This window comes from Agelaius phoeniceus, chromosome 2 (genome assembly GCF_051311805.1).
Source record: "Agelaius phoeniceus isolate bAgePho1 chromosome 2, bAgePho1.hap1, whole genome shotgun sequence".
NCBI lineage: Eukaryota > Metazoa > Chordata > Aves > Passeriformes > Icteridae > Agelaius > Agelaius phoeniceus.
This window is the reverse complement of record NC_135266.1, coordinates 77,881,431-77,901,359: the sequence shown is the minus strand read 5'-3', so window position 1 is coordinate 77,901,359 and position 19,929 is coordinate 77,881,431. Positions and strand designations below refer to the sequence as shown.

General features: G+C 35.9%; 1 protein-coding gene across 1 annotated transcript in view; it reads left to right on the top strand.

Annotated features, from left to right (window-relative positions):
* Positions 1 to 19,929, top strand: part of ARHGAP42 (Rho GTPase activating protein 42) — a 144,514-nt gene that overhangs the window by 22,890 nt on the left and 101,695 nt on the right. The window contains exon 2 of the mRNA XM_054654655.2: positions 9,064 to 9,159. Coding sequence (XP_054510630.1) covers positions 9,064 to 9,159 — 96 coding nt within the window. The remainder of the gene's footprint in view (positions 1 to 9,063; positions 9,160 to 19,929) is intronic.

The window sequence follows — 19,929 nt, the reverse complement described above, 5'->3', positions numbered from 1 at the left end:
CAAGTCTTACTGTAAGATCATCTGATGCACCAATACCTTACATTTCACTAAAAATCTGGGAATTCCCATATTTTTTTTGGCAACTCCCTAGCTGCCAGACAGGAAATCGCTCTCTGCTTTTTCAACCTCTGGCAGCATCTGCTCTTAGTTTCTTTGTCCTTTTTGTGGTGCTTCTCTGCCTGCTCAGTGTTGCTGGGATGTGCCAGGAGGAGTGAGAAATAACGTAGCATGCCTGATAAACCGTGTTTCATTGCAAGAGTCTGGGGGGAGAATATTGGAATGTGGACCCTACTCCCTGGAAAAGTCTGACACTGTTCTGGGAAATAAACATCCTTGGGGTGGGGGAAGAATGTGGAAGATCATGAAAGAGCATTTAAAATCCCCACAAGGAGCAAGAGAATGTATGTTGAGGGTCAAAGCAAGTTTCAGGAACAAAAGTTTAGGAATCTTTGAGACCTTTCTGATAGAGAACTATGGAGTAGTTTTACCAACAGACAGGGAAAATACTGAGAATGCAGATGAGTTAGTAATGATATTTATTTGAGAATGGAAATAAAAGTAGGGAAATGCACTTGTTTTCTAAGATTTATTTTTCTCCAGGACAGAAGAAATGTAGGAATATTTCAGGCCTTTACAGTGGATCTTGGTCAAAAAGTATACAGGATGACAATAAGCAAACTCTCATTGTATAGAAATGTTTTGGTTGAATGTAATTTAGAAAAATATAATAATATGCTAGAAATAGTACTAGGTTACACCCTACAGCCAATCTTTACAATTTCAGAAGTAAAAGGAAACCAAATGCTTTCTGAAAGTTGTAGTCATATTTGTGGGGAAAGACTGTAAAAAATTGCAGTGGTGGCAAAGGAAAATTTTCTGTTCTGCCTTGTACCATGTGATTAGTCACTTGTAAAGTGTAATTCTGTGACTATGATTTGATGATTGAAAGGTCTAAACCATGGTAATTCCCTGCAAAGTCAGTTTGTTTTCTAATCAAATGCAGCAGTAAACAGTTAAACAATCTTATAAACTAAAATATTGAGAAACGATTTTGTAAGAATGAGGTAATGAGAAATAAAATACAAGAATGTGGGAGTATTGAAACAAAATGACATCACTTAATAAGAGAAAGAGCTATGAAGTTACATACATGCTTTAACTTCAGAGAAACAGATGAGCAGTATGTACTGTATTGTGTCATCCACATTAAAGGTTACAGGACATAGATTTTTAGGTGCATTTTTATTATTTCATATATTTATAATTAGGCAAAGTCAAAACAAGGTAGTAGTTTTATAGACTTCACAGATTTTGCATACTGAACTAAAGTTCATTTCTTTCTGTTCTGATTATGTGAATAAGGTTAGGTTCACACAAAGTGAGTGGGGTAAGGAGAGGAATAGTGAAAAGAGGGATGGAATATGATCAATATTGTCTGTTGTCTGTATAATATTACTAGGTTCAATAGTTATTTTCATGGAAGTTTTAGTATGTTTTTTTATCAAGTAAGCATGCAAATGTGGCATAAAAATCCCCTTCTCATTAAACATCAGTGTTGTGTTCTTGAAGTGTCCTCAAGACTGTGTTAGTCTTGAGAAGTAGAGAAGTTCTAAGAATATCTAAAGTATTGCACAAGTGTCTAACATAAGAAGTTGTGACTGAACAGTGTTGGTATGAATAGCTATGAAGTTTATAGAACATACAGACTTTTCAGTAGCTCTTGCCTCATAGTTAAGAAAGTGGGGATTTTGTTGCATTTGATCAAGGGGATTTCTCAGTGCTTTCTAGAATGGGAAAGCAAATTGTGCATTTTTCTCATGGAAATATTCATGAGTAAGAGAACGACACTGAAAAATTTCAGTGCCTTATGTAACCGCGGAGGAATGCGGCAATGCATGGGCTACATGTTGACATATTCTCCTGATGTCCTGTCCCTGGAGACTGTAGGAAGAAGTTAGCTTCCCTGAAATTAAGAGCAAAGTATAGAGCCTAAGGTAAAAAAGTAATGTGGGATTGTAGGGGTAGGGAGTTGGTAGAGAGCTGTTTGTTTTAGTTGCTTATTATTGTTCTGTGAATAGCAAGTTGGCAAAGAATATGCACTCATGAAGCTGGGAAATAAAGGGGATAAAGAGTTTATTGAGAGCAACAATGAAAGACTGTGTCAATACAGAGCAGTGGCCCTAGAGCTGCAAAATCTCTGGCACTGGGCACTGGATTCTCTATTCCCTTGTGGTGTTTTCTTGTGGATTCTTTAAAAAAGCATTGTGGCATGTGGCCAGCATTAGCTCGATCATCCCTTGCAGATAGTCTTTACTCTGTGCCAGCCTGCCCTATGTTTTGCCAAATTAAATTCTGCTGAATTTGGATAAAATGTGGTCACTCATAAGAGGAGAGGATTTTTTTTTCTCCCTTTTGTGATTTTTTTTTCTTATGATAATCAGAAAAGTTTATATGATCCGGAAATTAACTCAGCTGAGAAGTAAAGAATAATAAGTGTGTGTAAATAATTTCATCAAATAGACTTCTAAAAATAGAAATACCATGGAAAATATTCCATTCAAAGGAAGGATTCCAGCATTGAAGCCATGAAACCAAAGACATCAGAAGCTGCATCAGCTGACTATACAGATCTTTTTGTCAGTGTTTAGAAGGCATGTTAACGTGCGCTGTAAATTGCTCTCTAACTATAGGTGATCTGGACATGTTATGGCAGTGATGTTTTATTAAATTGGGATTACCTGTTCTGGCAGCAAAACCCAGAATTCTTTTCATATGCAGTTGAAGAAATTAATTGCATTACTGGCATATATGCCAACATTCCTAGGCTCAGGATTGCTGCTTTGGGCTGATTTGTAAGACATTTTCAGGTCCCTTTATTTGTGCTAACCTTCAGGTCCCTTTGTATGTGCTGCTATATATGTTATGAACAAAAACATTTTTCTAAATGTGATAATTACCTAAAACCATTGATAATAATTTATTTTTAATTTTAAATTATTAGTGAGCAATGAAGAGTGGAAAGGCAGAAATTGCAAAGAAAATGCATTTTGGTGCTCTTCTCTGAATTAGGAACTACTACTTTGAAACTGGAAGTTTTAATGAGAAAGCCCTTAAGCCAGGAAGAAATTTGAAATATACTAGTGACATACACAGCCTTGTATGATCACTGCTTTTAGCTGCTTAATCATTCATATTGCCTAAACATAATTGTACTGCCAGCTTCTGTGTTTACAGTCTATGGTGTGGAAAAAGATATCCCACTGTGACATGTTCTACTTACAATCAAATTGACTGTAGCAAACACAGAAGCTGTTGAAGTTCAGTGCTTCTCAGTGGGGTGTTCTTGTTCCTCCAGCTTATTTCTGGCTGTTGATATAGCTCAAATCCTTGAAGCTCATTCCCTCATAAAATAACAAAGCCAAGGATGTTCTCTGTTCATCTTCAGTGTAGAAGAGCATGAAATGAACTATTTAGGGAGACATGTATCTCACAAGCATTTTCCAGAATAAATAGTGTTTTACGGATTTATATTTGTAATACTGAAAGCCCTTTTTTCACTTTTATGAATTTTTAAATGCTTCCTTGCTTCTGTCATTTAGTGTGGTAAGAATACTGCAAATCATGCTCATAGCTGCTATTTCATAATAATAATAATGTCTCTCATATAAAAACTACTTTTTTAAAGTGTTTAGATAACTTAGCCTGAACAATTGTTTATAGAATGAGAGTTGCTTAAGAAATAAATTAAGAAAATAAATCTATTTGTAAAGCAATTAAAAATAACCATAATGATGATTCATTTTCAGGTATTGAGGAGTAGAACTCAACAAACTAGATAAGTATTTCTCTGTGTTTTAGCATGCTGTTTTATCAAGTACTTTGGCAATACTGTTCAATTTCTACTGTGCTTTATTCACATATTACAATATCTTAATGCTGAGTTTTGCTGACTAGCTTGAGTTTTAATAAACCTGTATGTCAGTGCATGACCAAATGAAGTATCTCATCAAGCAGAGCACCACAATGCATCTAGTCATGTCTGGTGGTGGACTCATACTGCCCCAAAGGTTTGAAACACCAAAGGTGACTGTGCTGTACTGTGAGTCTCCTTTCCAGTCTTCAGCTGTCCTGAAATTCAGCTGACTGAAGGATTGCCTCTAATATCCTGCTAGGTCAACCCCTTTGCTTCTGCTGTCTTTGAAGCCATGGAATAATAACTAGCTTTGTGTCAGATAGCCAGATATATTGCTGTTACTGTATTAGCCAGAGTGTCTGTTGTTTGAAGTCCCATTTACTGCATTCCAGCTGGTACTCAGGAGTTCATTTAGGCATGTTTAATCTTCTCATGAGTTTTAACTACTGTTTTTCTTTATTAACCCAGTGAATGATACCAAGCTTTCCCAGGATGATTGACATCAGTCAGGAAGAACATTGGTTATTGGATCTCCATTAGCTAATGAAGTCATCTTTGTAAGCAAACAAGTGGAAAGACTTGGGCTTTGATGTGTTCGCTGAGAACACTTTCTTGCAGGCTCCTCCTAGGGTAGAGATATGAGTCCTCTGCAAGTGTTCCAAAGTTTCTGCTTTTGGAGATTGATTGATCCCTATCCAAAGTTTGGACTTTCTGCTGTTCTTCCAGACACCAGACTGGCAAAACCAAACAAATGACAACCATCACAGCCCAATAAAAAATTCATTGTGCTTACCAACTTGTGGAAATCTTTTCAGATGTCCTTATCTGTAGGACTTTGTCCTTGTTGTGACAGGCTGTGCCATGCCAAAGCATATACTTGTTTTTTCATTCTTCGGGAAATAGCATCCGTCATTTCATCACATTGTTGCAATGTATTGTTCTCTCCTCTTCTTCAAGACTCTAAATAAGAAATTATTTTACAATCTGTTTAACAAATCTAGGACAAGAAGGTGGAAGAACAGTTCTTGTGATGCAAAGGGTCTGGATCGTCCCAGTTTTATTGTCCCATATTCAGCTGTTAGGCCCTGATAACTAAAATAAGTTAATGTATTACAGTTCATATTACATACTTCTCTTTGGCAATTTCAAAGAAAGTGAGTCTTAAATAAATCTGCCTTCCAGAATAATCCAGAAGATTTATTTGTTTGTTGTTTTTTTTTTAATTGAAAAATATGTGTTAAATAGATTAATCAAATATATAAAACTTCAGGGAGAAGTACAATAGAGTAGTGCATTTCATGATTCCTCTGTGACTGTCCTGAATGGATGATACTTTTATTATTCTTTCATTGGCATTATGGTACTGATGGTTGGTATTGTATGTATCCATATGCAATACTGGTGTTATATTACTTTGTTGTGGTTAAGCTTTGTTGTAGTTATGCTATTATTATTTCCGGTCACAGTGTGGTAACTTCTTTAGTACTTCCTCTGTCAGCTCAAAAAAAAAAATCTTGTTGGCCCATTGACTTGCTGAAGCCCTGACTAAAACAGGCAACTCTGTCACAGTTACCTCCTTGCACTGACAGTATGTAGTGTGTAGATGGCTACTCTTGACTATGTTCCTCACTGCAAAATGGAACTGAATCCTTCTTTGGAATCAGAGATAGCAGGGAACAAGTGGTAGAGGTACAGTGAGTACTCTCAGAAAATGCATATTAACAGAACTGCCCCTCTGGCAAATGAGGGTTATCAGGTTGCATTTTCCTTCTTTTGCTGACACCCAGAGAGATTACTTCGAGTGCCTGCAGAGAAGCAGGGGCAACAGCATTTGTGAGCTCATTGAGACTTTAGAGCAGCCATCCTTTCCTGGTTGATAGACTTGTACTGCCAGTCAGTAAAGCTGGTGAGATTTTTATAGCAACTTAGAAGATCAGTTGTCTCTGCTTGAAGGAAAATTTCTGCCCTGAGCTAAGTGAATGTTCTAGTTCATGCGGATTCAATGAAAGGAGGGACAGGACTTTACAATGCTGAGTAAGAGCAACTCTGAATAATGCCACAGACTCTAAAAAGGTGATTTGTGTGGTGATTACCTTCCTTCTGGAAGCAGCAGCATGCATTGAGGACTCTCAGTGACTTTAAGAATTTGGGATATGCAGGGCTATATGACATCTTGTAAAACTGGGCGAGGTCTCTGCTCTATCTGCTCTTTTCTTTTTTTTATCCATCATTTGCCTCTTCTTGATTGGAGACAGTTGCTCTTAAATCCTTTTTAATTCAGTTTTGAATCTTGGTATCTTTTAGAAAAGATATGCCTACTGCACAGCTGCTCCTTTCTGTGACTGGGTTTATAATTTTATAATCATTTAAAGTGATGATGCTCCTAAGAAAGTGATAAATACAATCAAGTAGCACTGCTTGGTCCAGTGTTGGTGATTCAACTGCAGTGTCAGAGTCTTAGAGAGTATCTCAGCCTTTAGGAAAGCTGTCCAAGTCAGCTGGAATTTTCTGTAGAATAATATTTTTTTATCTTTTCAGGTTAGATTAACCTTGTACAGAACTTGTAAATGAGTGTTACAGGAAATATCTGACCTTGGAACTTCATTTTATTCTTTGCTACATTGAACAGCTTTAAACTCATTATGGTATTGTTTAATACTCTCAAGGTATGAGGAAAGGCCTCATATAGAGGCAGATATCTCCAAATGGTATCTTGCTGCATGAGTTTATCAAGTTATCTCATAAGCTCCTTAATTCTTCATTCCCACTATTCTGAACTAGGTTAAAAATACCTCCTTCAGGTTCAAAATGTATAAACTGTGTCTGATTTGCTGATACAATTGGCATCATATATCAATAATCCAGGATATGAAGTAGAGACTCCACCTTTGGTATTTTTAACATTTACTTTCCTTTACTTTGACATTTATTCCACCAAATCCTGCATATGTGGAAGAATGACAGGGGAGAGCCATGCTCTCTCATTTCCATCATCTTCGCAGAGATGCTGTTCATCATGGACAGTTATTTGATTGTCCAAAGGAAATAAACCTCCATTCCTATTAGCAAGAGTTAATTTTTGCAATGCAAATGTTTCCATTCAATTACATTAAGGCCATGTAATTCCTTTTGCATCAGTTGCCATACAGTAATTTTGTAGGAGGGTTTGGGACTCAGTATAGTAACCTGGTGAAAGAGTGAATAATAAAACTGTGTTTCTTCCCTTAAAACTCAAAATATACTAATGTGACAAATTCAAGTTTAGATCTTTCTAACAAATGTAAAGCAATTGTTTGCTTAGCTATGAAAGAAGCTGTATTTGCATAAAACACAGTCCATCTTATAAAGATTATTTTGTTTTCATGTATACAAACAGTAGGAAGCAGTTTTTGTTTAGCATTCAATTTGTTAATGCACTTAATAATATCATCTTCATGTACAGCACAGTAGGAAATGTACAGTAAGGATGCAATAAATCTGAGTAGCATTCTTTCCTGTTTCCCATGTGCTTTATCAAAAGATACAGAATTTGTTTACCCAGCTCTTTACATCTTCGCTATTTATCGGATATGCATACAGAATTCCCTACTAATAGAAGAAAAAAAATCTGTTCATGTCTGTATTGTCTAAAGATGATGGGTCTCTTTTTGGACTGATGTACTCTATAGCTACCTATAAAAATACAAGAGGAACAGTCACTGAGTAAATTCTGGCCAGTGCAAAATCCAGGAAGGGATTTTCTTTCTTGATCGTCATTACCTTTAATTAAAATAAAATTAAAAAAAAAATCATCTTATTTTGTGGATTGTTGTTTGGAGGTGTTTAAAATCTTTATTTCAATCATTTTTCAATTCTTATTTCATTTAGGATAGTGGAATGGTTCTTACTGTTGGAGATCATTCAAATTTAATCATACTTTGTGTGTATGGGAGTTGTTTGTGTGTTGATTTAGGATATTAGGCCAATTTGTATATTTATATGTTAGGTTTTATTCCTGCCTGGAAGAAGGTTAGCCCTCTTAATTTTGTGTCCAGCACTGATTGAATGAGTATTTATGGCTTTACGGTAACAGAGCATAAAGAAATCACAGAATCACAAAATGACTGAGGCTGGAAGGGACCCATAGCAGTCATCTCATCCAGCTGCCTTGCTTAAGCAGGGCCAGTTACCCAGGACCAGGTCTAGACAGCTTTTCACCATTCCCAAGGGTGGAGACAGATACGCGATGCTTTTGAAACAGAATTTATTATGACTTGACTTTCATTCATAGCTGACCCCTACCATGAATTTCCCTTAGATTTAGTAGATGTCAGATGTTTAATTGTCAATTTTCCTAGCATCAAAATAGATGCCACAGATACAGCCTCCAGGATGCAGAAAATTGTTCTTGGTTTTCTGAGCTCATCTGGACTGGTGGTGTTTTTAAGTCTTGACCAAATCTATTCATTATCACATTTATCTCTCCATTTGCCATTAGTATTTCTAAAAAAAGAAAAGAAGATAACAGATTTATGTGGTTGATACTCTGTGGGTTTTTTGTGTAAAATTATTATGAAATTCTGCTCTATAAAGTTTGGATTGCTTTGTGAAATTCACTGAAAATAGTAATCATAATCTGTGGATTACCATGTTGATTGGCAAGCACTTTTGTTTTTTTTTCTCTTCAATTTCTTTTTACAAAGGTTTTTCACTAAAACATTTTACAGTGTGGTATATCAGAATAATTATAATGTAATTATTTTGATAATGGTAATGAAAAACACTATCATGAGCTTTATTTTTGTCTGCGAACTAATATTGCAATACTTTAAAGAGTGGTATACTTACATATGCAATTTATCACTAGACATCAATTTCTTATACTAATTTATTGTTTTTCAAGATGTATAAAAGTTCTTTAGTTGTCAATGTGATACATGTATCAATGTTTGAAATCTTGCATCAGCCTGTTTCATAGGTGTCTAGGATATCTCAGATATTTGATTTTGAAAATGTGATAGTGATTTTAAAATGAGTTTAATGTCCAAAAATATACTAGAAAGAAAACTTTGTAAGCAGAAAAAATATTCAGTGCAGAAATGCATGATGCCTTGCTCCAGTAAAGTTCTAGTGGAGTAATTCTGATTTGTTTTTTTTTCCTTGAATTCTAGATTTATCCATGGCAGTACAAAAATTTTCACAGTCTTTACAAGATTTTCAGTTTGAGTGTATTGGAGATGCTGAAACTGATGATGAAATTAATATTGGTAAGTATTCTCTTTACTTTGCTGGCAAAGCATTTTTATTGTTTCTTATAGCATGTTATCAGAAATACGGTGGGGGAATTCACATTTGTTTTTTAATGGTTCATGTCACAAAAATAGAAAAAATTCAATATATAGAAACCATGCAACACTTTAAAAATACATGTCAAAAAACTGCGTCTTCATGGCATAGCTTGATTTATTACAGCAGAAGGTATTCAACAGTACTTTTGTCAGCTGAGTCAACTGTGAATATTCTAAATTCTGCTGCTACTTTTATGTTTCAGTCAGTTTTCAGTGGGTTACTAAAAGGTACACAAGTTTTCCATGATGTAACATAAATCTGCACAAAAACACCAAAGTGCATACTGATACACAGGAAGTATTTAAAGGTCTAAAAAGAGGAATATATTCATTACAACTTGTGCATTGCTAAATATATGGTTGTCTGAACTTTTGCCAGGATAATTTGCTAGCTGCTTATTGTTCTGTCTCTGTACACACCAGAAATTCTGCATTTGCAGAACTGAACAGCTCAACATGTCTTGAATGTAAGCCTCTTTAAAGTCATCAAAATACTCCTCCCTCAGCAGACTAATCCTGGAAATGTTTCCAAGGTTCAGAAATTGAGCCACTCTTTACTGCAAGACATTGCTGCAGTTGTAGTGATGCTTTTACACAGTAGCACAGCAGCTGGAGTGCTAACCCCCACTGGTAAGAAATTTGGATTACAATCCATCTTCAGAAAGGCTAAATTCAGTATCATGAGTCTTACATACCACATGGCCCCCATGTGTCTCCTAAAACATCTGAGAGGAAGTAAGATGGTTCTTAAAGAGTAGTGACTTCTAAAAATAAATAATTTGGCAGTACAAGAGGGAACATAGGACTTGTTGGTATTTTTTGAATAAGTTCTATGTAACACAGAGGGGAAACTCAGATTTAGTCTTTTCCAAGTGTATCTATTAGTATGGTCTATTTTCAAGTCTCCTCTCCCTTCAATTTTTTCCTTTTCCTGACTGAGTCATTGGACAGAAGGTCTGAAGTGCTTGTTTTCACTTGCAAGGTTTGCCTCATCCTCACCCTACAACATTGTGGTAGTCAGAAGACTGTCATCAAAGATGACTGGTATTTGGTCACGGTCTTCCACTAACTCTTGGCAGGGCGTGGGAGGGGAGGTTTAATTTTACTGGCAATTAAAAGTAGGGGAGTGAAATCACTGAGCTGCTGCTACTCAGGTGTAAAACTGCAGGCATTCTTCAGGTGTGTTCACCATGGAAATAGAAATGGTGTGCATGTACTTTTTGTCATGTTGCATATTATTTCTTGGCTGTTAAGATTATACTGTATATGTATATTTTTAAACCAAATCTGCAGTATCTCAGCTATATGTCTTAGACTGGGTCAATAAATGTCTTAGATTGGGTCAATAACTTTTTTTAAAGACATACGGTTTTGCATTTAAAATCAGGTGACTGAGAACAAAGACAACATTTTACTTGTAACGTAAACGTAGCAAAGAAAAGACATTTTATTGTTTGGACATTAAACAGGCATTTAAAACTGTTCAGGAAAAAAACCCAGTTCATGATGCTTGACAGCTGATTTATTTCACTTGAAGCTTCAAAGAAGGGATTTCTAGCTTGCAAAGGACCAATTGCCTGATGGATTGTCATGTACATCAAAGAAGCTTGTAAGAGTAAAAGGTAAACTGACAGGAATCAAATTCAAGTCTAACAGAGCTTGAATGATACTGTGTGCTTTTATGGGGTAAGGCTCAATTTTTGTTCTCCCTAGAGCAGTGACCTAGAATTTATCCATATCTTTAACATGCCCCAACAAGATAGATGTTTGCTTATCATCAAAGACAGCTTTGTATAGATGAATCCTACTCTGTACCTCCTTCTGCCTTCACCTCCTTTTTCTACAGCTGTGCAGGCCAGGGAGTTCTACTTCAGTCTGCAGTGATGTTCTGACTTGATAACATCTGTAAAACCCTATGGATATATGCATAGGGGCTTATTGTAAGGACTACATTTCTATTTCAAGCTTAGCATTGAAAATCTACCCTAATACACCTTAGCACTGGGAATTCACCTCTGACTTGTTCTGTCAGCATGTATTTGAGTATTTTTTTAAAGGTTCAGAGTCTTTCAGCATTAAATATAAGTGATTTAGGTGATTTTTTTTTACCAATAAAAAAATATTTGGAATTTAATTGATAGCTCCATTAACATTTTTGAGGCGATACTGGAGTTGAGGGTCTCTCTTTAGTAACTAAAGTTGAGGATCTCTCTTTAGTAACTTTGTTTTGGCTTCTTTCTGCTTTCCAGTCTGAGATCTAATAAGAGCAGTTCTATTTGCATTTCCTATAAACTGTGCATTTTAGTTGTTTTTTTAATATAACTTATTTATTCCAGTAAGCCCATTACATTAAATACGTAAGAAGTAATTTTAGTTAAGCTTTATGACACACTCCACATAAACAGAATTATGGTGGTGTTCTTCATGCTTATTTTAATCCATCTTCTATTTAATCCAGTGGTTTATTTGTTTGGGTTGCTTTGGTTTTTTTAATTCCTATCTTTGATTTCTAATTTTGATGATTTATTATCTTTTATTTACAAGGATTTAATTTTTGCATAGAAGAGCTGTTCTTCTTTGACAAAAAAATCTTATCTCTGTCTGTGTCTGTATAATGCATTTTAGGTAGTTTTTTTCATGTTGCTGGAAGTTAGGCAAATTTATCTTCATAGTCACTTTCAGATATACCATGCCTAGTTTAGAGTCATGTTATGCATGAGTTGTAAGGAATTTCTGTGACTGTCTTGGATAAGTAGACTGCCTTGTTCCTCAAATCAGCTACAGTGCTTATGGTTTTGGTTGGTTTCTTAACTGAACATCAAAGGACTCAAGCTATAAAACCTTTTTCAGTTTTTAATCTTTTTGCCAGAAAATTTGGTTTGAGAAACAGTGGTCCCCATCTTTACTAGTTTTTCTCATTAAAAAATAAAACAAGCCAGCAACAATTGCTGGTTTTGTCTCTTCCTCTGGTTTGGAATGCTTGTGGAAGCATGTGATATGCAACAATGTATGACTATTCGATGGCAGAACATGGTTATTAGCTCCAGTTGCATGTGATTCAGTGAAGCTATAACTGTGTCTTGTGCAACTGAAAAGTTTTGCAGAAGATAGCATTTTCAATGCAAAAATAACAAGATGAGTGACAGCGAATTAATACCACTAAAAAGCCATAGTAATGAAAGTTTTATGCGACTTGCCCATACTCTGAGAAGAGGGTGTGGCTTTCCTAATCTAACAACTGTGTTTTCCTCAGAAATAACAACAGTTGATAACACTTTGCCATTTGCTTTTTAGACATATCACCCTGTTCCCAGCCCTCTTTGTAAATATTTTGCACAAAAATTAAATACTTAAGATTGACAGTAAAGGAGTTTAGTCATTTGTCTTGCCCAGTGGGAGTTTTGTGTAAAATGGGTGCATGATTTTTATGTTTCAAACCTTATAGGTAACATAGAACTTTACATGGGTGGGACAGCTGCAAAAACAATGTTTTTAATGATCATCTATCTTTTTCCTCAGTATACACTGCAGGCATAAATTTTGCAAGAAGAAGGTTTCCTGAGCTCCTCCTAGTATTATCCAACTTGTATCACCTGGATCTCTCCCTAGGAATATCCCTGTTTTGATCCTCTTTTATTGTTTGTGTTATCTGATTTATGGCTGCTAGAGAGGAAAATAATAAACATTAATAACTCAATGGAATTCTGTCATGTGCCTTTAACAAGTTTGTGTCTATTTTGTATAATGGCTAATTATATATCTGTGAGATCTAATATCTGCAGTATAAGACCATGCTCTTCAGAATGTAAAAAAAAACAAAGCAAAGAAATACATTCTGAAATTCTAGCATTTTATTTTAGGATCTGTGTTTTATTATCAAGTGCTGTTTAGGAAAGTGCATTGAAAAGCATATGTCTTTCACTCTGTAACTGCTGGTTTTGAAGTCTGGGGCTTTCTTCCCTGCAGAGAATTATATTATGACAGATGTTTCAGGTAGCATCAGATGCTTAATTTAAGAATGTAATAGGATTATGATTTATGATATATGATGATTTATGAAATCATTATTAATTGAGCCACAAAGAATAGGTCAGAAGTTCTAAAATGTGGTATCTTTTCTTGTGGGCACTGAATTCTTCTCTGGCCGCTAGTGGCTGGGGCTTGTGATCTTTGCTGACTCATACCTCAAGTCATTCATGGGATTATTAAATTGCTTGCAACTAACCATCTACAGAACTGTTAGCTCATACCTGGCAGTTATATTGTTTACAGCAGTTAGTTTCAAGTTGAACTTTGAAAAATCGACTCAAACGTACTGGAGAGAAAGAACTCAAAACCAAACAAACAAATTCAGAATGCTAATAGTAGTTGTTTGTTAGAGTCCACTACTGTGTTTTCCTTCTTGTTTTAGTTGAGCAGTGATGCCAGAAGCTCAGTCTTCTTTCTTTCTTTCTTTCTCATACTGGGCATCCAGGTATACAATGCTTTTCAGTTAGAATTTGCTCTACCCTCTTGGAGAGCTCATCAGAGGAAAAGCATCCTGTAATTCAAAGCAGCAAATAAATCTGTACCAGGAAATTTGTATAGAAAACTACAGAAAAAAAAAGGAAAAAAATAATGATGTTTCCTTTTCCCCCCATCTTTTGTAACAGTGTAAAAGTTTAATTGACTTTAAGAGGTACCAAATTACATTTTTAATGGCGCATGCTGTGGATACAATGTTCTATTCAAATAAATAAATTTAAAACAACAACAAAAAATTGCATAGGAGCTTTATACATGCCTACAGTGTGTAGAGAGAAATCTTGACAATCAGTCTGTGGACTTGGCAGTCTCCAGGTTAGGACACTGCCTTTTGGAGGTTCATCAGGAATCTGAGAAGGTAAATGTCAGGTTACTCATGATTTCAAGCCACTGTGGCTTGTGGTGTGTAATGGCTTCTTGAATTTGCTTGGCTCTTCTTGAATTATTTATTAAATTCAGTTGAGCCACCTACAGTGTGAATCACTTGGATATCTTACAGGTCATCTCCTTAATTACTTGTGATTAAGCTTTCATGTTCAAGAATGTTCTTTTTGGGGTTAATATTCAACATACTTTGCACTGAATTCCCATTTGCAACTAAGCTTCTGAATGGAATTACCAAATTCCAAATGAGTTTAAAATTGCTTCTGGCATCTCCGGTCTACTACTCCCTTATCCAAAGCAAAGAAAGAACAGGATCTTGCCACCACCTTGAGGGCAGAGTTCTGGGGATGGATGTTTTTTAGTGTAGGCATCATCCCAACAACTTTTCTAGTGCTTGAGTTTGTTGACCCTGTGGAATACATTAGGGACAAGTGTATTTGCAAAAGGTGGTTTTATTTTAGATGGGTGGGGAAGGGTTGAGTCCTGAATTAGACTAGAAAGCTATTTACAATGGAGAGTGAATCTGCATAGAAAGATTGTATGCTGCTTTTCCACAGTAATTATCTGCTTAGATTTGCCAGCTCTTTCCCTCTGGCTGAAGGAATGAATTTTAAGATTTAACTTTTTAGATTACTTTCAAAGCAACTTTAAGGTTTAAGGTACTTGTAAGATCACAGGACAGGGTTCTTTGCTACTTGTATAGGATTATTTTTATCCTATACAACTACCCTAGAGAATTTCAATGGTAACAATTTGTGGGAGGAACTCAGCACAATCAGGGTGTGAAATGCCTAAAGTGTTTGTTTCAAATCTGTTGATTCTGTTCCTACCATTATTTTTTAAAATCCCTGTTGCATATTTGACAATTTAAACAAATGCCACCTGTTTCCGGAACTCTATTGTTTCTTGACTTCAAGAAATGAATGATTTTATGATAGTGCTGGGATTCTATCAAGGCTTCAAAACAACATCTGCCCCAGAAAGTGAAGGTTGCATTCTGTTGGTCGAGCCCAGAGCTCTTGTCCTTGCTTTGGAAGGGCAAATGGGGCTGACAAATCCGGAAACAAAATAATGGTGCAGTACATTTTTATCTCTTCAGGAGGAAAAGGTAATATAAGATCAACAACAGAGTCCTTGTTGTTTCTTTTTCTCTTGAATACCTATCAGAAGGTTGTTGGAATTTGCATGCTCCATTCTCTGTTGACCTTAAGATGAGTGTTCAAATGAAAAAACTGAATTGGGGTGGCTGATGCAGTTAGTGCCGTTTCTGTTTGTCCTACCTTTCTTCTGTGTCAGCAGTAGCTGACAGAAGGAGCTCTCCTGAGTCCCTGCAGTACTGGTGTACTAGCATACTGGTGTACTAACAGAAGGTAAAATTCATGTTAGTTCATTTTACTGTATTAGACTGCAGACTGTGGTGTCTCAGATACAGCTCTCACTGTGCACAGAAAGAGGTTGAGGCAGGCAATGGACAACAACAGCTTTGTTGTCCTGGTGCATTCTGCTAAGGAGTTAAGATGAGTCAAAATTTGATCTGAACAGCTGAGCAGACGAATGGAAAGTCCATGCCACTCACAGAGCAATATGAAATAGCTTTTGTGTCTCTCTGATATTTCAATCTCCTGGATGCTTGAAGGTGTATTCTACTTTATTGTCCTCATTCCATGCCTTCAACATACCTCTTTTCCTCTCCTTTGTCACTTAACTTTGTTATTTCTAGATTTGGACATCCCAGTGGAAGCATCAATGCCCATAGGGAGACAATCTGAGGACTAGAGTGTTATTTTATAGAATTGTTCAGAAAATAATGAGTATGTACTGTTGATGCATATAATACACTTCTAGTAAAATGGCATAACATTTAGAGTTGTCAGGCTAGAATACCTCTTGAAAAATAGGAACTCATTTTCAAAACAGATAGTGGTTTGATCAGCTCAGCTTTGAGATATTAATCTTCAGGTTTGAGCAAGTAAGATAAAAGATTTGTACTTTCTGAAATCAAAATGCTTAGTAGAATTTAGAGTTTTAAGCACGGAAACTTTTTGATCCTTTGTAGGTGTAAATTGAATTAAGTGATTATAGCAAACCTAACATCTGTTAAAGTATTTGGTGATATTTTTTCTAAACTCTTCCACTATTCAAGAATAAATGCAAAAACTTTAAAAATCAGAAAAACAGTATTAATGATTCTCAGTTGCATTCTGAATATATTGCTTTTGCTTTTACTTCCCCTATTTCAGCACTGATAAAGAGCCATACACAAATAAGGCTTGAACAGCTGGGAAGACTAAAATATCAGGATTTTTTCCTTCACCTAAAGTATGGATGGGCCTCTGAAGAATTGGGGATTGGCAAGCCTGAAATATAGTCATAATTACTTCTAATTCCTTTATTTATGGAATGCTACGATTTAATATTACTTTTGCAGCTTAATATTGCTGCACACAGTGTTGTACAGTGCACAGTGGCTGTTTCCTATGTTGTCTTGTTATTCAGCTGTTAAAAAAACTTGGGGTTGAAGCAGCAATTCTTATCTTGGAACGGAAAATTTGTACTCAGTACATTTATATCACAACTCTTTCTACTGGGATGGGGGAGGGAGAGCAAGAGAGGACTGTAGTCTGATTGCATCATAAGCCATCTTTGAACTTAACTATTTCTGAATATTCCATGGTTTTAGAGCTGTTCTTCCTCTGACATGTGATAGGTTATCAGTCAATTCAGACAAAGCCAGATCTGTTCAAGTCAAAGGTTAATGGTCAATTTAGTTGAGGTAAAGATTAATTGAATGAAATGAACTTCTCTGGATTGCTGTTAGTTTTCAATAGGGGCCAATTCAAGCTGCTTTTTTTACAAAGTAGGTCTCCAGCAGCACTTTAAGATCACGTTGTACCTGTTAGACAGAATTTGAAGTATTGAATATTGTTCCCCACACCCTGCTGAGTTTGGCAGCTGTGGAGCTCAGCCCCACTGCTGTGCCTGTGGCTCCATCAGGTGAAAAGAGAGGCTGATTTCTCTTTGACAGATACAATAATGTAAAACCCCATTTTGTAGTGTGGCATAGAGATGCAGTGTTTTTTAATGATTACTTATCTAAACCCTTGTCTATTTATTTTATAAGAACACGGCAGAAATTGTGTATTTGTTGTGATTAATCCCAAAAGCCTCCACCCCTTCACAGAAGGGAAGAGACAAGAAAAGAGTTAGTCATTTGTAGGCAGGTTTTGATATAGTGCTCTGTGTCAGCACATGACTGCTTGAGAGATCCTTCTCATGTTGCTAAGAAAATGGAAGAAATTATTTAGATGATTTAAAATGTTTTTGCTGGCACTCCAAGATGCCATGTTTGAGAAGAGGTGCTGTAGATTAGTAGAGTATAGAATGAAGTTTTTCTACAACATCTCTGCCATGTTGAAAAATTCATGCTACACAAGATAGGTAAATTTTCCAAATTGAATGATGTATTTTCAATACCTGTAGTGCTTTTATAAATAGAGTAGAACACTAACACAGGGTAGATATGCAGCTGTATTTTTAATAAAGTGTTAACAGTGAAATGGTGGGAGTGGAATTATTCTTTGGTGTGGGTTTGTTTTTGTTTTGTTTTTACAAACATGCTGAGAGATAGACAGCCATTATGAACTTTAAAAAAATTTCAGGACTCTCTGAAGTGCTTTGGCCTTGCTTGATCTATTTCGAATCTTCTACTTGCATTTGTTTTGTGAGCTTCTGCATGAGTAGGGCATGGCAATTTACTGATATTAAGTCAAGTAATTGGATTTATTTAAAATGTGTAACATTGCATGTCTTCAGGTTATCTCTCCAAGTATTGTGTTTGACAAGTGCTGACAGTAAATCTGGGAATTCTAGATAACCTGACTTTCTTGCAAATCTTAGTTTGTATATGAACGTGTAGCTTTCTGCATAGGCCTCTGTTGAAAAGTAGTGGAGTGGAAAGTGTAAATGTATTGGCTCAAAGAATTGTTTTAACTTTTGTGCAAGGCTTGCATTTGTATGTTTAAATATTTGTGAGATGATAGCTTATTTTTATAGCAAAGAATTCTCAGATATGACACTGTTACTGAATTTAGATGGTTACCCTGATGGAGGTTTGTTTCTGTAAAGGAGAAAGGATTTTTACTTCTAATAGCTGCCCTGTACTTTATGCTTTGCATGTGTTTAGGAAAAAACTTCAGAAAATACCTTGCTATATTTGCTCATTAAGTTTTGCAAAGTGAAAATACTCTTGAGTTAAAATTGCCTCATATGGTATGTACATGTTATACTGTCCTGCCAAACACATCTTGCAGAGCTTTGGGCTTCAGTTAAGCTCAGATCTTGATTTGGTGCCTTTTATGGTTCTCATATTGGCCTGCAGTGTGAGGCACATGTGTGTGATGCTCAGGCAGGAGGTTCCATTCTTGCTGTGGAATCACCGGCCTCTTCTGCTGGTTTGTCTCACCTTTATAGTGTGACAAAACCCAAATGCTTGTGCCTGGTATATGGCCTACAATTGAAGGGCTTTGAAACTTTGTGGGAAACACTGCCTAGAAACATACAGGGATCAAATGCTATAAACCAGGGCAGATCAAATGGGAAGCTGCAGCTGAGTATCTGATAGTTTCATTGTTGGTCTTGTTTTCATGGGGAATTTGCAGCACTTATTATCATCTCTCTGTTCTAATACTAGTGAAGTATTCTATATACTAGTGGAGTATTCTACATACTTCTAATTATGATGTGGAGAAAAAATTACCGCTGAATTTACTCTTGAGTTTGCAATGCCTTAACTCAAATGAAATAGAGAGAACCCTTGGGGTTTCTTTACTTTTAGTTATATGTATTTGAGTAGCTGTACCCTGATGAAATTCTCTGCTTGCCAGCATGTAGTGGAACATGTGATCATATTTGGAGAACAATGCATAGACCTTGAAGCATAAATTTGGGAATAAAATGCTTAATTTTGTAATTTTTCTTGTTTATTTATTTGTGTAATTTCTGGGCAGAAGCTTTAAAACAAGCATTTTTCATCTCTGTCTCTTTGCTGTTATCATACTTTTTGTTCCTGATCTATAATTAATTTTCTAGAAAATTTGGATTTCCTTATTTGAGGTAGCACACTTATTTTCAATAATTTAAAAAATTGGCAAAATACCTTTCCTCACAGTTCAAGGATGGAATTTCCACAGGAAATAAAGTTACCACTGAAACTTGTGCTCCCTGGGAGATGCTTCAAAATCTGAAAAAGCACTGGATTAAGTCCTTGCAGACTAATTATGGAGAAAATAGTAAGAATGTTCACTTATTGTGTCTGAAATAGCTTCACATTGACTGCTCTAAGAATGTCTTGATTCTATCACAAGAACAGTACAGACCAGACAGGGTTGCCTGTACCTTAGTGTGCCTTGCCATGATGGAAGTCTTCAAGGAAATTTGTAGTTATTTGGATTGTAAATTTAAACCACTGTCTTCTGGCAGAAATCATTGTCACTTTGAGAGTGTATTTCCATACTACAGTATGTTGATGTAATCTTTAAACCTCTACACTTGAATTTTTGTTTCATCCTATGTCTTTTACTACTAGAAGTGCATTTCATGGTATTATAGGAAGGTCAAATAGCTTTTTTTACTGTTCTTGTGGAGGCTGTGGTAAATGTAAACACAGACAACAGGAATGCATAAGGTCCTTATTGCAGATCCATAAAATCTGATACCCAGATTAGGAAGGTAAGAGGAACCAAACGGAGAGGATATAAGACAGCACATACAATAATAATTTCC